The following is a 21,397-nucleotide window of genomic DNA, read 5'->3' as shown; positions in this document are numbered from 1 at the left end:
GGTGCAAAAATAAGCAAATTCTGAGACGGGTTGCATTTTCAAAAAAAAATTGGATGTTTTCACGTGGAATCGCCCACATATATTTATATATTTTTTATTTTATTTACCTTCCCAAGGCCGCACTATGCGTCACTAAGCGTAAATAGGATTTTTCATTCCTTGAAGATTTTTCCAATTTTAACTTTCAAAATATTTTTTTTATGGAATTAGGTTATTTAAAAAAGGACTATTTATAAAATTTAAAAAAAAGAATAAAATTTTTGCGGTATTTCTTTTTCAAGAGGGGAAATTTTTGGGTTAAAAAAACACATTTTTGATAAATTTTTGAGTTGCTTATAAAAATCAAACCTTTGTATTACACTTTTATATTATCAACTTAATGATATATTAATTAAAAGCCAAAAAGTTAAAAAAAAAAAAAATCATAATAGTATTTTTTTATTTTATTTCAGTCCGCAAATATTAATGGATTGTATTAATACGGAGGTATATCAGCCAGTTTTATATTTGATACAAATTTATGTAACAAATCGACTTTTTATTAGTAAAAATATTCTGGCTATCACTGTAGTAAGATACGGGTGTGAATTTTGTAGAGAACCAACTCAGATTCAGAGATTATCTTTTTCGGGATATTTGTTTCAACTTTTAGTTTCCGGATTTCCCCGTAAATACAAATTTAAATATTGAAGAGTTGCCTTAATTTGAAAACTTTCATTTTTATTAGAATAAAGCGTCTCATAGCTATATTTTGGATTTTTCTAGTTAAACGTCTTATTTTCTACTTTTTGAGAGTTTTTGAAAGTTATCTCTAAAAAATGCACATGCATCATTTAAAGCTTTTATTCGTAATTTTTCTAGGTGATCGTTCTTCGTGTTAATATTAATTGCACAGGGTAAACTACACTGGTTTGGATTACACGGCTTTTCGCGTTTAATGCAATTGGATTTAAAATACAAGTAAGAATATAAACTTACTTTATAAGTTGCTGTAAGCACGACAATGCAGTGATTTATCAAAATAGTCCAAATTTTTCTTGATCGGAACTATAAAGTTTTCCTTACTTAACCAGTGATAAAATTAATGAGTTAAAAAAATAAAATAAAATAGTTTAAAAAATTTTAAATTAAATAGTTACAACCATAATCTTTAAAATTAATATTTTATTTTGTGATTTTTAAATATTAAAATAAAAGGACGTCATAATAGTTAAAGCTTTTATACAATTTATTATTTGTAGAACTTAAAACTTGGTTTTGTGAGTTTACTGGTTGTTTTTTTTTAAAGAAGCGATTAAGGAAGTAAAGTGCTCCAATTTGAGAAAACGGTTTCCTCGATTGAAACAAAATAGTCTTGATAAAACCGAATAAATTTCCAGCAACAGTGCAATCGATCAGGTCAAATTGAAAAATACTACAGTGATCGAAATTTACTTAGCCGCACACAACTTTTATTCGAAATTTTAATTTTTAAGGAAAATTTATTAGGTAAAAAAGAAAATATGATTTTTATTGTATAGCTTAGTTATTAAGTATTTTATTAGTAAAGTATTTATAATAAAAATATATCACATTAAAAATAGAAAAAAAAAATAATAAGGAATGCACTTTTTATATGCGAATTTTCGTTAGACACACTTTTAAAAATTAAATAATGAAAAGGAAAAAAATATTTTTTTTAAATTTTAATATTTGGTGGGTCCTCCGTGGTTCTTAATCACTTCAAAAATTCTATTTGGCATTGAATTAATGAGCGATTGGAGTGTCATTGGTTGAATTTCTTGCCAACACCTATTGACTTCACCTCGAAGCTCTTGAATGCTGCTAAATTGTCGTCCATTTTCATAAACCTTTCGAGATAAGATTCCCCAAAGGTTCTCAATTAGATTGAGATCTGGACTATATGCAGGCCATCTCATCACTTCGATGTTTTTGGATTCAAACCATGCCATAGTTTCTCTTGATTTATGAATGGGTGCATTGTCTTGTTGGAAAATGACTTGATCTTCCAAGTTATTTTCCAAAAAATCGATTAAGACATCTTCTAATAAATCTGTATAATTAGTGGATTTCATTTTTGTTGATATAAAACATATCGATGTCTTTCCATTGATACAAAATGCTGCCCATGTCATTAATGATCCACCACCAAAATTGCGTGACAAACGAGGTGCATTGTTTTTTCGCAAATCATGCCAGTAATAGCTAAAACCATCTGGTCCATCAAGATTAAACTTCTTTTCGTCAGAAAATACGACATATTTCCACTTTTCTCCAAAATCCATATATTTTCTGGCGAATTCAAGTCGTGCTTCTTTGTGTATTTGCTTTAAACATGGTTTTTTTAGTGGTTTTCGCCATTTTATATTATCAGATCTTGACAATATTTGTTGAACACGTCTAGGAGTGATTGTCAAACTTACTTCTGATATGATTTGACTCGCAGTTAACTTTTGTTTTGTCGCTAATTGTCGAATTTGTTCCACGTTCCTTTTCGTTATCTTGTAGTTTTTACGTATTTTTTGATTGACGCCATATACTGACCCAAGTTTCAAAAAGTTTCTAATCACCTTTTCAGATCGTCCAATTTTTCGTCCAATTTCTCTATTAGATAACCCGGAATCCTTATATGCTTTAATTAAACCTTTTTCATGGTCATTTAAAAATTTTCCATGTGCCATTTCACTAAAAATATGAAACATTAAATTTTAAATTTATGAAAAATATTTTTATAAGTCAATTATGAAATTACATACAATTTAAATTGATTTTTTCAACACCAAAACTAAAAATTATATCTCAAATTTAATAAAACAGAGCTGCGTCTATACAAATTTCGCACTCAAATAAATCAACTAAATTTTTTTATATAAAGAAATTATAAAAACAATGATATCAATTATCTTTTAATTATCAATTAACAAACAAGGGTATAAATATATCACATACAGAAATTTCTTAATAAAACGTTTAATTAAGTCTCTATAATGAAAAATCTGATAAAAATTGTGTGCGGCTAAGAAAATTTCGTTCACTGTATATTGTTGTTTGTCTTAATCATAAATGTTTTTATAGTTAAGCCATCTTCGTTTGAAATTTATTTTATAGGTATTCCAATTACGGCAACTATCCCCTATATTTTTATAACATACTTATTTATTAACTCTTTAAGTCATTGCTCATGCAAAAAATATTTTCAAAAAAATTGCAAAAGCCATCAGCTTAAAGCTAAATCAAGAAAATATGTTAAGGAAATAAATTTCGGATTTTTTTTCAAAATGTTTTACGGATTTTAAAAGTAAGACCTGGATAATCATTACAGATTATTCTCCAAAAATTTATAGTCATAAAAAACAAGATGATATAATAAATAAACATGCTTTAATGTTCAATTAAGAAAACATTTGGTTTACAACTCTTTATTACTGGTAAGCTTAATTAATCCGGAAAAGAAAAAAACAAACTCTTTTTTAGGTACGTGTCACGTGTAAAAATTATTTCAAAATATTTATGCGTCACAGATTATTAACCTATTTCAATTTTTAGTTGAAGTGCGACGCTTAGTGGTCCGAGAGGGCCACTACAGTCAATAAGGCTACTTTTTTCCAGTTAAAATTCTCTCAGTTCTTTAACTGCAAAACAGAAACTTTAGCAAACAAGGTCGTTGCGCGAATATACAAGTTCTACCAGGGATGTGGTGGGGATCAAACTCGGAGCTTCTCGCTTTGGATCTTTTTCTTTTTTATTGGTACTAGTTAATTTAATTTGTATTCATTGTTTACATTTTACATGATTGAGTTTGTTAATTATTTCATTATATTTAAGCTTATTTTTTTTAATAAGAAGGACATTTTTTATGATGTATACTTTGACATATTATTTTTCTATAATAAAAACTTTTTAACTATCAAAAGTTTAACAATAAAAATACAAATTATTTAAACTAACCAATTGAACTTAGTTGATATACCTTAAAATAAGATTTCTTTAATAACATATAAAGGGATTTTTGCTTTGTTAGGATTCAAATAACAAAATGTAATTTTGTTAACCTTTTTGTGTTTGAAATTAATTTTCAATTTGTTTAAGTTGAAGAATGGTCTTGGACCATTCAACATCAAGATAAATATTTTTTTAACAATTCAACCATCTTTGCTTTTTAAACTTTTATTCATCTAGATTTTTCCCTTGAACATCAACGGTTTAGAGTTCACTCTCGCTTTCATGTTTTTCTTATTCAAATAAGAGCTTTTTAAGTCTTCTGTTTAAACTCCATCAACTTCTTTGTAACTCCTACTTTAAATAGTAATTGCCTGCAACCTTGTAACAATTGAATTTTTGTTTATAAAAAAAAGCTTTACTCATTGAGATGTTTTCTATATAATCAACAAATACTTAACTCGTTACTTTTAAATTACTTAAAATGGATGAATGAGGGAATGAAATTTATTTTCCAAGCTTGTGAAAAATATGTTAATATTGAAAAACATGTTAGTATTGGGGCTTTGTGTTTAGCATTAAACGCCAAAAGAGCACGTCAAAGTTGATCTGGGGGAGGTGTTGCAGTCTACATATCCAATAAGTTAAGCTGGGTAAGACGTAACAATCTACAAATCAACATAATAGAGAGCATTTGTTTGAAAACTTTTTTGCAAAGACAAAGAGTATATTATTCTGTGTATATTATCACCCACCGGATTCCCAACTTCCTGACCTGTTTTCTGAAATGATATCTAAGTTTGATTCAATAGAAACAATATTAATGGAAGATCTTAATGTTAACTATTTAATGCCAAATGATCATATCAAAGTAAAATTTGTACTATAATTCCATGGTTTCAAACAACTAATAAAAAGTGCTACAAGAGCAACATTTGTATAGTTAGACTATACAAATAGTCTAACTCCATTATCAAAATCTTTCGTAATACCGATATCCTTTAGTGACCATGATCTGATTGGATGCATTTGCAAATCCAATCATGCTAAGTACAAACCAAAAGTAATAAAGTGTAAAAATTTTAAACAATACACTAAACAGGAGCTCTGTAGTTTGCTTCGTAGCTGTGATTGGTCTTCGGTTCCACTTTCAACTAATGTAAACACATCATTAGCTAGCATGAAACACATAATTTTAACATGTCTTGATACCTTAGCCCCAAATATTGAAAAATGCATTTGAGGCAAACCATGTCCATGGCTTGCAGGGGAAGTAAAATACCATATGAACATACTTGACAATCTACTCCGTAAATTTCGTAAATCAAAGTTAGTAATTGATGAATGGGTTTTAAAAAACCAGAGAAATGAAGTTAACGCTATTACAAAACAATCAAAACAGAACTACCACCTTAATACAACATGAATCTGCAAATGAATCAGAAAGTTTCTTGGGTAACATTAAATATTTACCCTTCCAAAACTAAATCTTCAACTCGTACAAAATTTATTAATAACTGGTCTCCAACCTCTTATCTTCAAGAAACATCATCTGCGTTTTATGAACATTTCTGTAACTCAGTATCTATTTGAAAATAGTATAATCTTTTATCACATTGGGAACCAACTCGTACTTACAGGTCTTTTAAGATATATTTGTAACGGTTGATCAAATAGAAAAAGAATTAGGTATGTTAAAAAACGGTATATCCCTATCAATACTGAAAGACGCAGCTAACGTCTTGTTTAAACCACTTACTCACATAATAAACATGTCTTTGAAGACATCAACCTATCCAACTGATTGGAAATGCTCAAAAATTCTTTCAATTTACAAATCAAAGTCCCACAACGACATTCAAAACCACCGACCAATATCTGTTATACCAAGTATATCAAAAACTATCGAACGAGTTGTACACATCCAATTATCAAATTATTTAAAGGAAACCAGTTTGATAAATGACAATCAGTTTGGTTTTCGACGTAAACGATTAACAAAACTAGCTGCAACGCTGTTTGTAGATAACATAAAACGAAAAGTTGACAAAAATAATAGTTGACAGGTAAAATAGTTGGGGCAGTATTTTTTGACTCAAGTAAGGGACTTGACACTTTAAGTCACGGAATACTTATCAACAAGCTTAACAGTTATGATGTTCATGATACTGAGCTCTGCTGGTTTAAAGATTACCTATTTAACAGATCTCAAACAATTTGTTTTCAAAACATAATATCTGAAACAGGAAAATTTGTAGGTGGTTTACCTCAAGGATCAATATTAGGCTCTTTACTTTTTGTAATTTACTTTAATAAACTGGTACCTTATTTGAAACATTCAAAACCTGTTATTTACGTTGACGACACAGTCATATACGTTCCTGGAAAAGATATATTTATTATAGAATCATGTTTATCATCCGATATGGAAGAAATCTTGAAATGGTGTATAAAAAACGAGCTAATACTCAACCTTGGAGTCGGTAAAACGGAGTCCATGGTACAGGAAAATTTCTCTCGAGACAACCAAACACAATGAACGTTTCTTAAAACTTCAATTCAATATGTTTTACCTTGACTAAGATAACTTAAAAAAATTAGATATTTGTTAACACCACTTGCAACAGAACGTATTTACCAGTTGACCGTTTTAACCTACTATGGAAATTTTTGCCTCAAACTACCAAAATCAAAAACAGGTAAACTAGACTCTTTGCATACACTTGCATCTCGTATATTAAATGCAAACAGCAAGCACAAAGTGAACACAAAATCACCATTCTCACAAACTCTCGTTGCATCTTGCCAATTAACGAAGCAGTGCATTTTTGGTTTATCATGCTCAAACTTTACAAACTACTTTGAAGTTGTCAATCAATCAAAAGCAACAAGAAATAACAGCAACCTAATTAAAACTCCAAAAATCCGACTTGAACAGCTAAAAGTTCTTACTATTACTCTGATGCAAGAGTCTATAATGATCTGCCATTAAAATTTAGGAAAATCAACTCGTTGACTAATTTTAAAAATAAGTTAAAAATCTGTTTTAAATAATGTTTTTTTTTGAGCATTATTTAAAATCTTTTAAACATTTCTAATAATCTTATTATTCAATTGATTATGATTTTTATTATATTTTATAACAGGACTTACATTGATAACGGAATTGTAATAATTTCCGAAGTAATTTATCCCGTAAAAAATATTCGTCAAATAAAATAAAAATAAAATTCCTGATCAAAAGAAATAAATTAAACATATTTCTTATTTAAAAAGAAAATTTAAAATGAGTTCTTATTTAGGCTGAAATTCTTTCTTAATATCGCTTTTTTTTTTGGCTCATTGAGCAAATACTTATCCAATAAATTCTACAAACCAGTAACACTTTTTCTCTTGTTATTTCTAAAGTTTTTCTGTAACTTTTACTACATAACGATCTTTCAGAAAATAGTTTCAAGAATGACGTATAAGTAGACACAGCAGAAAATAAAAATAAAGTCACACAGTGGTAAGTAAACAACCTACTTATTTTACTTATATTATAAAAATTAACAATTTTTTATTATTTGTTCAGTCTTAACATATAATTCAAGCGCCATATTGTTATAGCCAATTATGTAGCTTGTATGCAATTTTCTACTTTTTTAATAGGCACGTAATGTTAAAAAGTATTTCGTTAAAAAATAAAATATACTATATATTTTTATTATTTAATCTTTTTAAGGTATATGCAATCTTCTATATTTTCCTAAATATTTATCTTACAGTTGCTACGAGCCGTGTTAGTGCAGTTGTTTTAGAAGCCAGATAATTAATTTCAATAATACGTTCAAATCATTGGGCCTATATTGATTTACCTAAAAAAAAAATACCAGGTCAGATATTTCAGTTGACCTGCTATCTTCTTGTGCATGCCTAACTGCGTTACATAAAAAATTCAAGCAAAACCGTTAGGCGTGACATAACTCAAGTTATTATATATTAAGTACTCAATTTATTACAATTTAAAAATTATATAATAGACAATAAGTTCAGAAACTAAAATTTACAAAAGTTAATTTGTTATAAAGAATAAACTGTTAAACAAATTTTGTACAAATATATTTGAAGTTTATTTCTGTAATGTGTTTGAATTATGGAAAAATTATGTTACTAATATTAAAAAAGTTATGAAGCCAATATTCTCTTTCAAAATACCTTATTGTTTCTACAAGTAATGGTATTGTTGCTACAAGTGATGGCTGCATTCTATTCAATAACTAACCACAAACTGAGGTTCATTCCACAGCCGTGAATTTATTTTTTGTGTATGTATCATTTAGAATATTTTTGTGATAACAAACAACCAAAAGAAGTTAAAAATTTTAAACGTTTCAGTTGGTTATTGCTTTTTAAGGAAATGTGAGTGGTGGACATGATGTTTTTTATCCCGCGATAATTTCGTTAATGATTTTTTTGCAAATTTTCGACTTCGTTTTATGTTGATATCTTGAGAGCCGATTTGCGCATAAGCATCGTCGTATGTGGCTTTATGATGTTTATTTAATTTTTCCGTTTGTTTTAAGACATTTTTGGTTTTAATTTTTTTTGCATTGATTAAACTTTGTTTCATGTGTTCAATTAAAGTTTGAACATTTAGAGATTCATCGTCGCTTTTTTCATCTTCTTTTAATTTTTCATTGTCTGTTTCGTTTTCGTTTGCAACTTCATTATTGTTAATCACCTCTTTTGCATCTTCTTTGGAGTCTTCTTTTAAACTTTCAGTTTCTTGTGAAGCATCTTTGTCATTTGTTGATTTATGCTTTTGCAGCTGATCAGCAATTGCTTTAACAAGTTCAGGAGATACTAGAGGTCCCTTCTGTACTTTTGAAACTTTTTTGTTTATTTCTTCCTCGTCTTTAACTTCATCGTCATTTGCTTCTTCTGATGCGGCGGCAGTGGCTTCTTTGTTTTTATTTGACATAACAGCATAAGATGCTTTTAGCTCCATTTCTTTTTCTTTTTCAGCTTTTTCCAAAGCTTTCAGTTTTTTTAATTCTTGTCTCTCAAGCTGAACTTCTATATCAACATTATCTTGTTCAACTTCTTTTCCCTCCTTTAAATCTCCGGAAGATTCAATATCTTGCTTATTTTTTAAGTGTGCAAGGTTAGATTCTTTTATTTCTTCATCTTTAAGAGCAACTTTCTCTTCCTTTAGTTTTTTCTCTAAATCAAGTGCTTCTAGTACTTTTTTTTTTTCGTCTTGATCTTCTTTTTTGTCTGGTGTACCCTTATCATCTTCATTTGCAGAAATTTTATGAGATTGTTTTTTTATTTTTCTTGTTCCTAGCGATAGATTATTGTCTGCATTAAGCGGGTCTGTATTGCCTATATTTGCATAGGGATCGTGATCAAGGCTGCTGGTTAACTCAAGATTGCTACCTAAATGTTAATTTTTATCAAAATAAATTTTGTTTTAATATAATTTTCATCTATTTTATAATAATATATTTAAGCAATATTAAAATTATTAAAGAAAAATGACGCAATAGCAAGTTTAACAATGCTTAATTTTAGAGATTGTTAGTCTTAACAGGTTGCTAATCAACATATGAAAGGTTACTAACCAATATCTGAAAGGTTGCTAATAACATTTGAGAGGTTTTAATAAACATTTGAAAGGTCTTTATAAACATTTTACAGGTTGAAAATCAACATTCGTGAGGTTGTAAAGGTTTTAGAAATTACTAACCAGCATTTTAGAAGAATATGAAGCTTGAGTCAATTTTAATAAATTGATAGTTTGCTTCAAGGTATCGTTATTTGACACGTCAAGTAATTTTACCTTAAGAGAAATATTAACTTAAGCGTCCAGACAGGTTTCTATTGTCTTTCCTAGTTTTAAAAACCTTCATTTACGGTTTTTTTTTTTAAATTTTTTTGAGATTATGAGTTTTCTAACCATATTTTGTTTAATTGTAACCTCTGTCCATGATTCTAAAAGAATTGCTTTTACCATATTTTTATAACATCAAAAATTTGGTGGAATCTCTAAAAAATAAACACAACGCTAAAGATAATATATATGCAAATATATATATACAATGCAAAGATGCACATTCAATGATAACTTAATGCAAAAATCTTGTTTAAAATAATACAGGAAAAAGTTCTTACAAACTTCTTTTGTTTAAAATGTAATATAATTTAAAATGTAAATACCGAAAGAAAAGTGTTCTTTTAAAGTTTATGATGGAAATACACCAAGAAAAAAAAGTTTTTTTGAGTTTTTGTTTAAAATACACTAGAAGGAAAATGTTATTTTGAAACTTTGTTCCAAACAAAGACAAAATTAAATGACCTTTTCTATGAAAATATCCTTTAATACAAGTCCAAAGGACTAAATAGAAAAACAGATGTGACGACAACCATTATTCTTTTGAAATATAAATTCAGAAATTTTATACGAAATTCTGTGAATATATCATGAATTAAAACAATTTGGGACTTTCCATATCATTAAAATGAAATGAAAAAGTAAAGATAAAAAAATGCTTCAAGATTTTGAACTTTTAAAAATAATGATCTATTATGTGTGTCAAATAGGTATTTTAAATAATCAGTAAAATTTAAAACTTTTTGATTTTTACATACTGACTATAAAAACCTAACGTTTTAAAATTTAATTTTGACTACAAAAACCAGAAATAAAGTTTTTTTTTAAATCAATTTTTTATACATACATTAATAGATATTTTTATTTGGTTTTTATTTAAATTAAATTTTTTTTTTTTTTTTACGTTTTTTAATTTAGTTGTCATTTTTTATTGTTTTTTTAAATCAAATGAATTTATAGGATTTTAAAATAATATCTGATGAAGCTTGAGGTTTTTAAATTAAAAAAAATATATCATGAAGGTGATTACATAGCATCAGTGTAAAGTTAAACCTCTTTTTTAAAATTTATTTATCAGTTTTATTGCCATTACATTTAACTAGGGATCACAGGTTACAGTATACGGTATACAAACTTTACGGTATACGTTACCGTATACTTGGTATACTAAAAGTTAATATACAGTTTAGCATACCTATTGACTTTTTTTTATGACCTTTTTTTTGGACTGACTTGATAACTTAATAATTTATTATTAAGTTATTATTATATTATTATAATGAATTAAATTGATCTACCATATTTATTGTATGACTAATCAAGGTTAAAGTGTTTTTATTTTTAATTGGTATTTTCATGAAGCTGGATACGTTATGATCAAATACTTCATCTTTTTTATTTATCTAGCGAGAATGTGTATCCAATGGTTAATAGTATAATAAAACACACTAAAACATTAATTAAAAAACAAACACATTTGTTTTACGTAAACCGTTAAAACTTTTTTACAAACTTGTATTACGGTTTCGCTTTGAAAAAAAAATGGTTTACGGTATACTTTACAGTTTACTTTATTGTATACGGTAAACTGTATACTAAATTTTTAGTATACCGCGTACTAGCAATCCCTACATTCAACATGCAAACCCAAAGCTTTTTCTGTAATCAGAGAATTGTGTAATGTGGTAGCAACCTTTTAGTAGTGGCAGCAACGTTTTAATTACGGCAGTCTCTTAACTCTCATAAATATATGTACTGGCTTATTATTTTTTAACTTTTTTTTTTTTTTTTTGCAGTATTAAATACTTAAATGCATATTGTATTGAATTATAAATTAAACTCGATTACTCACCGTGTTTGGGCTCTTTTAATCCTTTTGATTTTTCGATTTTTTCTGCATTTTGCAATTTTGTGGCAAGCGCTTTTAAATGAAGATTTTCTTTAAACAACAATGAGTTTTCTTCTTTTATTTTTTGCGCCAAATGTTTTGATTCGTTTATTTCATTTTGGCCTTCTTCTTTTATTTCATTATCTCTAATAAAAGTTGCTGTAAATAGAATAAAAAAATAGTCAACCCTTTAAAATTTTATTTGCATTTAAATAACATTTTATTGCATTTAAATAACAGTAATTCAAATTTAGTTTAATAATAAATAAGTTAAATTCAATTTAACAATAAAGAGGTATACCAGCCATAGTGTTTACTTTCGCCCCAATTTCCACCCCTCGTGTGTGCAACTTCTGTTAATGATTTACTGTTTAGAAGCCCCTTATAAATAATAAAAACCAAAAAAATCTTGCACGCACGAGGGGTGAGAGTAGATACTTCAATTTTGCTAGGTGTTATTTAAAATGGCTTCTTAGCTGTTTTTTTTAAAGTTTCTAACTTGGAATTGATAAAAGGCTAATCTATGAAATAAAGGGCTAATCTATGAAATAAAAAATACATTTTCAACTATATTTCAAAATAAAGACTTATAAATCGCTTGTTAAATTTTCTTTGCTCAGTTAAGCATTCATTTTATTTATTAAATATTATATTATCTAGTATTTTTAAGTATGTTTACATATTCTACACAGTTGTTTTTAAAATTAAAAGGTTCACAAAAAACAATTTAGTTTAATTCGGAACACACAATGTAGATAGATTCGATTCATGTTACTTTAATCTTTCGTTCACACTAAATAATAAACGCAAGTAGAAATATGATGATTTGGGATATCCAAATCATGTTTTTGAGGGCATAAATCATCAACTAAATAAAGTTTTGATTTTATATTAAAAATACTTCGAAAATTCTGTCTTTTGCAATAGGTAGTGCATATAAACTTGTACATTTTACCTTCGCCGAAAGATATTTCATTCGGAAATTGATGGACATTTAACTTATCTCAAATATCCGACTCAATGAAAAGATAAGGAGAAACACCATTAAAATTATTTGAAATCGAAAGTTGATGTGAGCAATAAGAACACTTTTTTTTTAAGAAAAAAGTTCAAGACTACGTCTTCACCTAATTTTGAGAAATAGAGATCATTAATAGTTCTAGGTGAACTTTGCATGCACAATTGATTATTGCAAACTACTCGTGACTCAACAACTGAATTGGCTTAATGAAATTAATGAAATGCTCCATTTCAGTTCCGAATGTACAGATTGAGTGATTTCCATTTTCGTCTTGAGAAACACAAAGCTTGCAAACGTCTCAGGGCCAAATACTTTTTGCTTTATTCCAATCATTGGAATCAATGAACCCTATTATAGAAGCAATTTTTTCTTTGATATCAGAGTTTTTCAAATTAATCAATATGTTCTTAGACAGCTTGCTTGAAGTCCAAAGTGCAAGAAAAAAATAATCAATTGTACATGTGTTCAATAATTTAACTGGCTTTTTAAAATTTGATTTAATAAGTTTTCCTCCCCATTTAGGAATATTACTAAAAAACCACAAGTTTTCACTTTGTTTTTCGTTAACTTTCAATTTCTTTGGACTGACTACATCCTGCTTATTTGACAGCGAACGTATTTTATTCTTGATAGATTTATCTTCATCTATGCTTGAATTACCATCAAATGACTCAGAAGAATAAAATAAATTAATTTTAAGCTTCTTTTTCAAAAAAATTTTAAATTTTTTTGACTCATAAATTTCATCTTCCGAAGTTTCAATTTGTGTCAACATTGAAGTTTCTGGTTTAGCGTTATCCGTAAAAAAGAATGTTAGTTATCCAGCTGGGTTCGGAAGCATCTCTAAGTAGTTTCCAAATGCTAAATAATAAATTACGCACAGCAGCCTACAGTTCTCATGCCGGTCTTACAAGTACAGTACCATCCTTCGATTCCAGTTTCATCATTTGCATTAGGTAAATATTGCACGTACACTTTATACTTTGTAGACCCAGAATGATGAGATCTGATAATAAGAGAAAGAACTTTTGTTTTCCCTATCGATTGAACAATTTTACATATTGCCAGTTCATATTTTCCTTTATTGAAATGTTCATAAATGTAGCTTAAACATTGTCTAAGTTGATATGAGCCCAAAGTGATGTTGTTTTTTATTATTTCTTCAGGCAATTTAGGAAAACCAAGTACAAGTGTTGCTTCAATGTTTACAAACAAACTGTTTTTGTTTAGTTTTTCAGTTTTGACCAGCTTTTTTAAACTATCTTCTAAATGAAGCTTTGCTTTCATGTTATTAATAATTTTTTGTTTGTCATCCTGGTCTGAGTAAAGGCGCTTGAAAAATCTATTAATAAGGGATGCTGCAATTCTGTAGTCGGTGAGTGTGTGAGGCAAACATTTATTGCGCACTTTATCTAAGGCTCTGAAAGATGTTTTTAGAAATGAATTTGTGACTTCGATAACCCAACGACACTTGGTAATCATTCTAGATTGATTAGCTTGTAATGTTGTCAATTATTTTTGACCTTTTTCTACACATGCAGGACTCCAAATTATAAGTATTTTTTAAGTTATCAAGACAGTCTCGAAAACCTCTATCAAGTAATATAATGTCACTAGGATGAAGCAATTTTCTAAAATTTTGGTCGCCTAGAAGTACATTATTCATGATTGAAGCATCATTTTTTGTAGCCTCGTGAAGTCCAAATACATTGACAATTTTTCCATTTGATATAGAAAATAAAAAAGGTTAAACCAAATGTGTTTTTTTTTTGTACGCTGAATGTATTTCATTGAAAATAGTTGTTGCTGTTCTTTTGACAATAAAAGTAAGTTCCGTCGACAAATAATATCAACTGAGATTCTTTAGCATTAAATATTTCTTTGGCCAATTCGCTGTTATTTGCTAACCATTCACTCCTTGTTAAGTGACCTACACCTAAGTTATTAGGGATGAAATCTTTGACAAAAGCATCTCTTACTTGTTGCAAATATCGAGATACTTCAAAATGAGAGTCAATATCAAAATAATCAGCGACAGTGTATTGATCAAGGCCAGCTTTTAGCCAAAACAGAAAGATGGCTAGAAATTGAGATTTAGATCTACTACTGGTGTTTCTGAGTGAAATCAAATCTCCACTTAGTTCTTCAAATTGCTGTCTATTGAATCCAGTAGTTCGCTGGCAAATAGAATCAGGTAGTTTTAAAATATCAGAAAACTTTGAAAATAAACTGCTATGCTGAACGTAATATCGAAACATTTCTAGTAAAGATTTAACTTCTGATACATTTAGTTTCACATTCTTTTTCACAACAATCAGCTGATTTAAAGCTATATTGTTTAATAATCCAACTTCGTTTAAATGCTCTCCGCAGCATCTTGATTAGAGTGGAGTAAATTTTAGTATTTTTTACAATTTGTTTAGCCTGGGTGTGCAAAAGTTGTCTATTCATTTCAGAAATACTCTGGAAAAATATCAATGCTCTAGGAAATTATCTTGAGGTGCCTTAAGACCTCTAAAATTTTAATGGGTCCCTAATATTATGTAAAAAAAAGTTTTTCAAAAGTATGTCATGTTGGGTCTCAAAAGAAGCAAAATTTTATAAAAATTTCAAAAATAACAATTATTTTATAAAAAAATTATTTTTAAAGATTTTTTTAAAATTATAATTAAAAAAAATAAACTTTTTTCATTTTTAGTTTAAAAGGTCATTTTTTCTGCAATAAACTATAAAATAACAATTTTTTTTTTAAATAATTGTTATTTTTGAAATTTTTATAAAATTTTGCTTCTTTTGAGACCCAACATGACATACTTTTGAAAAACTTTTTTTTACATAATATTAGGGACCCATTAAAATTTTAGAGGTCTTGAGGAACCTCAAGATAATTTCCTAGAGCATTGATACTTTTCCAGAGTATTTCTGAAATGAATAGACAACTTTTGCACACCCAGGCTAAACGAATTGTAAAAAAAACTAAAATTCACTCCACCCTAATCTTGATCCACTAGGTATAAGAACTTTTTTTGGACATAAGCGTCAATAATGCATTGCCTTGAAAAGAACTTGAAATTTTTTGAAGAGTTATTAATATGACATACGAAACAATAGCGATGAGAAGCAGTTGTTCGAGGTATATTCATCAAAATTGATGTATTTTTTTCGCTCATTTCTTCGCTTTTTTTAGCTCAACTAATTCTTTTTCTTAACTCAACTAAAAAACTTTTTGAAGACTTTAGTGATATTTGTTCATTTTGTTCAATAATCGGTGGGCAAGCTGATATATGATTTGTTTCAAGCGTTTTTAGACAACTCAAGATTCGTAGTTTGAAAATCAAACGACCGAGTTTCTATAAATCTACCTAACGGTGAATTTATTTCCTCATTTTCCTTTCTCCGTGCTCTTTCAATACAGGCAGCACAACATTGTGTTCCAAGCTCAATGGCGTTTTTGTTTTTGTTGATTATTTCTCGAATTTCATTTAGGAACCTCAACTTAATTTCTAAAAAAACTCTAGATTCTCCACTTTTTTTTTTTACTTTATCCAATCTTTTGAAACAACATCCATCTTCCCATCTTCAACTATCTATATTCTCTTAAAGTTATTTCACTCATTTTTAGTTTTATTTTGAAAAAAATTAAAACTTATTTCAAACTGTTAATCTTTTCATTTTAGTACTTTTTAATTTTAAACAAACAACTTTTATATGCCCGTTGGGAATTCTCTTCCATTGGGAGTACAATTTAATAGCATTAAGAGGTTATTATAGTCAATTAAGTAATAGAAAATTGCGAGACTTTTTTTTAATTTTTCCTATTAAATAAGCGGTTTAATTAATCGTAATAATTGATTAACTTCTATATATAAATAATTATAATTAATCGTACGCATTATAGTTGGAATAATAGTGTTTTTAGTGGTTTAAGAAATTAATTTAAACATAAACCAAAAGGGGCGAAAACTGATAGTCAGACGCTTAACCTCTTTAAATTTATTTAATAATCTAAATAAATTTAATAATAAAGTTAAATTAACTTAATCATTAATAAGTTAAATTTAATTTGATAATAAATTTAATTTAATAATAGATATTTAAATAACAATAATAATAATTTTATATTTTAATAATAATTATAATAATAAATTTTTATTTTTATTTTAATAAATAGGCATTAAAGTATTAATAAATTTAAACGTTTAAATGACTTAAATGATTTAAATAACCTAATCGAGCACTAAATTTATTTATCAATTTATTATTAACATGTAGGGGAAAGGCGCATATAATGGCATACTTAACTTTAAAGCTTCTTTATTCAGTATCCTTAATACCAAAAACAAAAGTTTTAATATGGATACATTCTTTGTTACATGTAGACCAATAATAATCCTAGGAGAACAATAATAATCCTAGGAGACCAATAATAATCCTAGGAGAACAATAATAATCCTAGGAGACCAATAATAATCCTAGGAGACCAATAATAATCCTAGGAGACCAATAATAATCCTAGGAGACCAATAATAATCCTAGAAGTTTTTATCAGTTTTATTTTTTTATTAGCTATTTTTATTTTTTTTAAAAAAAGCACAAGTATGCCATTATAGACAACTACTGCTCCTATGATGGCACAGGGGAGGATGGGACTGGTTAGGATCAAGGGTAACTTGACTATTTCATTTAACCGCAGAGTTTTCCCTCAGAAATGCCAGAAAATACGCGTAATCATTCTAATTAACCTTTTCGTGCTACACAGCAGCAGTGTAGAATTTCGCGCATGCACATAAGAGGTATTGCGTTTTATATGTTTTTTGGACCAAAAACTTTTTAGTGAAGTAAAAATTCCTTTTTACTAACAAATATGTTGTTTTTATGAAAAAAAAAAGGCTTTCTCAACTCCTCAATATTGCAACACACCTAACTCGTCAGTATGCCATAATAGGAAGAAGTCATCATTTTCATTTAAATAAGCCTTGTTTAAAAGATAAAATTAAAATGAGTATTCCACTAAATGCACAAAACTTGGAAATAAAATGGATGATAATTTTATTAATCACAATCTTAAATATATATAGGGATTAAAAATACAACAGCACATCCCAAAATCAATTTTTGTTGTTTATAAAAGCAATACTCGTGCATAAGGGACCTATTTTTATTACAACTAATGTAAAGTCAGTATAGACATGCTGGTCTTATCACTTTTTCACTATAACCAATATTTATGAAGATATGACCTACCGGTCATCATAGGCGCCTTTCCCCTGAAAAAATTGTAAATAAGATAAAAAATTTATAAAGAAAAATTTTATCAAAATCATTTGTAACAATTATTACTTAAACTTTATCAACTGTTGCTTAAGGAGGCATAGGTTTAAAATAAATTTATCAACTGCTGAAAAAGGTGGGAAGAATTAAAAAAAAATTATTAACTGCTGTAAAAGGTAGCAAGTATCTAAAAAAACTATCTACTGCTGCAAAATGTGACACGGATTTAAAAAAAATCTGCTAACTGCTGCAAAAGGTAGCAAAGATAAATACGATTTTCCAAAGCCATAATATTTTAAATTTAATAGGTTTTAAAAAAACTGTTTGAACAAATATATTTAATAGATATTAGAAATTAAAATAAAATAAAATCAAGCATTTCACTCGATTTTAGGGCTGTTGACAGGTACTTTGGTTACTGATTGGGTAGCATTATCAAATAACGGGTAACCGTCATTTTAAAATTCCATTTTTTCCCATTTTTTTAAGTTTAAATCATTAATAGTAATATAATAGTTTAACAAACTTGCTATGTGAATCTTGCTGTTAAAAGTTTCAATAGATTTTTTTTTATCATGATTCAGAATTTCTGAAAACATTGAACATAACGGTAAAAAAAGTTATTTCAGTTAATGATTCAAAAACCGACATACTATTTCAAAAAATGAAAAAAGGAAAATGATTATTTTAAAGCTCATTCAAAGAAATCAAATTTTCATTTAAGTAAATTAAATTAAATTGTTGGTTTCAGTTTCTTCTTAAAATGTATACATTTTGTTTGAAAAAAGAGTTTTTTTTTTGTAACTGCGTCTTAAAGTTTATTCAAATTAAAACAAATGTTGTTTTTGGTGGTACTAAAGCTATTATTAAAATGTTAAATAATGTATTAAAAAATTGCAAATTAGAAGTTTTATATATAAAAAACTAAAATATACAAATTTTAAAACAATTTGTAGTAAAAAAATTTTTTTTGCCTCGCTTACCCAAATTTAAAGAAAGATACGCAGATTGCAATATCTCAAGATAGGGTCATTTATTTGCTCCAAAACTTTACAATAACATAGGTCCCATATTGATGTAGGAGTTGTACTAGAATCATCTACTGTATGCGTATAGTTTAGGAGTAAAGGCAGTTTTTCCATATTTAACCAGCTGCGGATGTCAGGTGGAGGACATATCAGGCATTATTTCATGAACTATTTTGTATCAGAACTTAATTTATAGTATAACTCCTGTATATGGTTGTTTTTCTGATTCATTTTCAATGTCTGAGTAACCTTTTCTTATATTTTTAAGGATTTTTCTTTGTTGTATTTCTTTTTTTTGATGATTTTCTCCTCATATTTCTGTTTCGTTTATTGTTTTTTTAATAAACCCTTTATTAATAATTTGTCCGACAGGAATTTTTAAACGTTCAAAAATTTTGCAAATACTAGTAGCACCTTCATTAAACTGTAGTATTGCAGATGAAACTCCAATCTCTAAAACCTTTATTCCAACAAAAATATTTTTGGGGCATTTTTTCCATATTATTGAATTTAAAGCTTCATAATTGCTTTGGGTTTGCCGTAAACATTTGGAAAGTAACTCATCGCTTGAAAGATCTTGAAAAATTAGGAGAAGAACAACTTCGATTGACAATGGTATATTCAATGTGGGTTTGTATTTGTTTTGATTATTAAACCTATCTGTTTGCCGCAAGCACCAACTGTTTTTGGATTTTGGATTGGCAGAGTTGATGGCGTTCGATGGGATTACTTATATTACTAATATGAAATAACACAGTCCAAACAGATTTCTTCATTGGGTATAATAGTTTATTCTGTCTAATTGCCATTCCATAATAATTTTGAAGTTTATTTGTAACTTTATCTGTCAATCTTCCTACCCCATTTAATTTTTTTCCATCACTTAGTATTTTTCCCTTCATACTTTGAAGCAAACAGTGGTATAGTGCATCTAATCGATTCTGAACGTGACCATTACATTCTAATTTTTCAATTGTTATTTCTTTGCCATGTGGTTTAGAAGACTCAACTTCATTAAAAGATAATGTGTCACCATCACCAATATATGAAATGTAACGCAAACCATAACTTTTTATTGATCGAGAAAACATTAAAATAGCACCTGCAGCCTCCATAGAACCTGAAGATTTTTTGTGATTTGCTTGGCAGATATGATTTGTTTGCCAATTCAGGTACCCTGGTTTTTTTTTTCCCTTTCCACATGATACATCCTTTGTAATAGTTGAATAAAACTGCTGTGTCTAAACACTTTCCATTTTCTCTTGAAATTAAAGTTACAACACCATTCATTGATAAATACCCACGTTTTTGCCATGTACCATCAACTAAAACCTGGCAATTTGTAATGGTATTGTTATCAAAAGTATTGGTAGCAAGTAAACTCTTTGTTTCTAAAGCAGCATTGTTAATGCTTTCTGAAGCTGCATCGTTATAAAATGTATGCAATTTATCAATTATTAATTGATATTCAGGAAATGATAATGGTGTTGGCATGTTCATAATGTTTGCAAATGTACGGATTCCATGATAACCTTGACCAATCTGACAAAAAGCTATAACCATTTGATAATCAATGCAGCTTACAGCTTTTCCTAAAGTAAGTTTATTTGTTTTCTGTGAGCTTTCAAACTCATATTTTCAGTCACAATTTGTGCAATTTAAACATAGAAGATACGAAAATCCTTTTCACATTTGGAAACTATTAGATAAAGTTACTGCTTTCCTACATTTAGGACAAAAAATAAATTGACCCCCTAATTAAAAACATTGATATATTACAAGATTTTGGGGCAAAACCAAATCTTGCTTGGCGTCGCTAAGGCATTGCTAAGCGAATAAATTTATACCTGGCTTTTTAAAAACCTTATATCTCCTCATTAAAAAAAAAATACCAAAGTTCAGGCACGTAGCAACCGGGGGAGGGGGGGGGGCAAAACAAGGAACAACTCCAAAAAAGTGACATCATTGAATGAAAAGTGCAACTTTTATAAAAAAATATTATTTTTTTAAGCGAGTACCCGCCAGTTTGTATTTTACGACGTATTTTCAAAAAAATTTTAAATTTATAAAAAATATTATTTGTTCAGGTTTAAAATGTCACTTATAATCACTACCACTTAATAAAGTTAATTAAAAAAAAAGTCATTTACCTCCTTATAAGTTGTAAATTTCTTGTAGTTAAGCCGATTCTTTGTACCCCAGACATGGAACAAACTCCACACATTTGTATGTTTATACTTATGTCAAATGCTTTGCAAAAAATTGCGACGATTTGAGGCTGGGAACAAAAAACCTTAAAATTTCATCCCTAATATTTCACACGGAAACTTATGATGCATTAAACTAAAACTTTCTTTTTTTAAGATAAAAACGAG

General features: G+C 28.1%; 1 protein-coding gene across 2 annotated transcripts in view; it reads right to left on the bottom strand.

Annotated features, from left to right (window-relative positions):
* Positions 1-7,889: 7,889 nt before the first annotated feature.
* Positions 7,890-21,397, bottom strand: part of LOC136080767 (uncharacterized abhydrolase domain-containing protein DDB_G0269086-like) — a 36,170-nt gene continuing 22,662 nt past the window's right edge. For both annotated transcript variants that reach the window (XM_065797848.1, XM_065797849.1), the window contains 2 exons: positions 11,667-11,861; positions 7,890-9,360 (listed from right to left, as the gene is read on the bottom strand). In XM_065797848.1, the coding sequence (XP_065653920.1) occupies positions 8,321-9,360; positions 11,667-11,861 (1,235 nt within the window). In that variant the 3' untranslated portion in view covers positions 7,890-8,320. The remainder of the gene's footprint in view (positions 9,361-11,666; positions 11,862-21,397) is intronic.

Source organism: Hydra vulgaris, chromosome 05 (assembly GCF_038396675.1).
Source record: "Hydra vulgaris chromosome 05, alternate assembly HydraT2T_AEP".
In the NCBI taxonomy this organism is placed as follows: domain Eukaryota; kingdom Metazoa; phylum Cnidaria; class Hydrozoa; order Anthoathecata; family Hydridae; genus Hydra; species Hydra vulgaris.
This window is presented reverse-complemented; position numbering and strand designations above follow the sequence as displayed.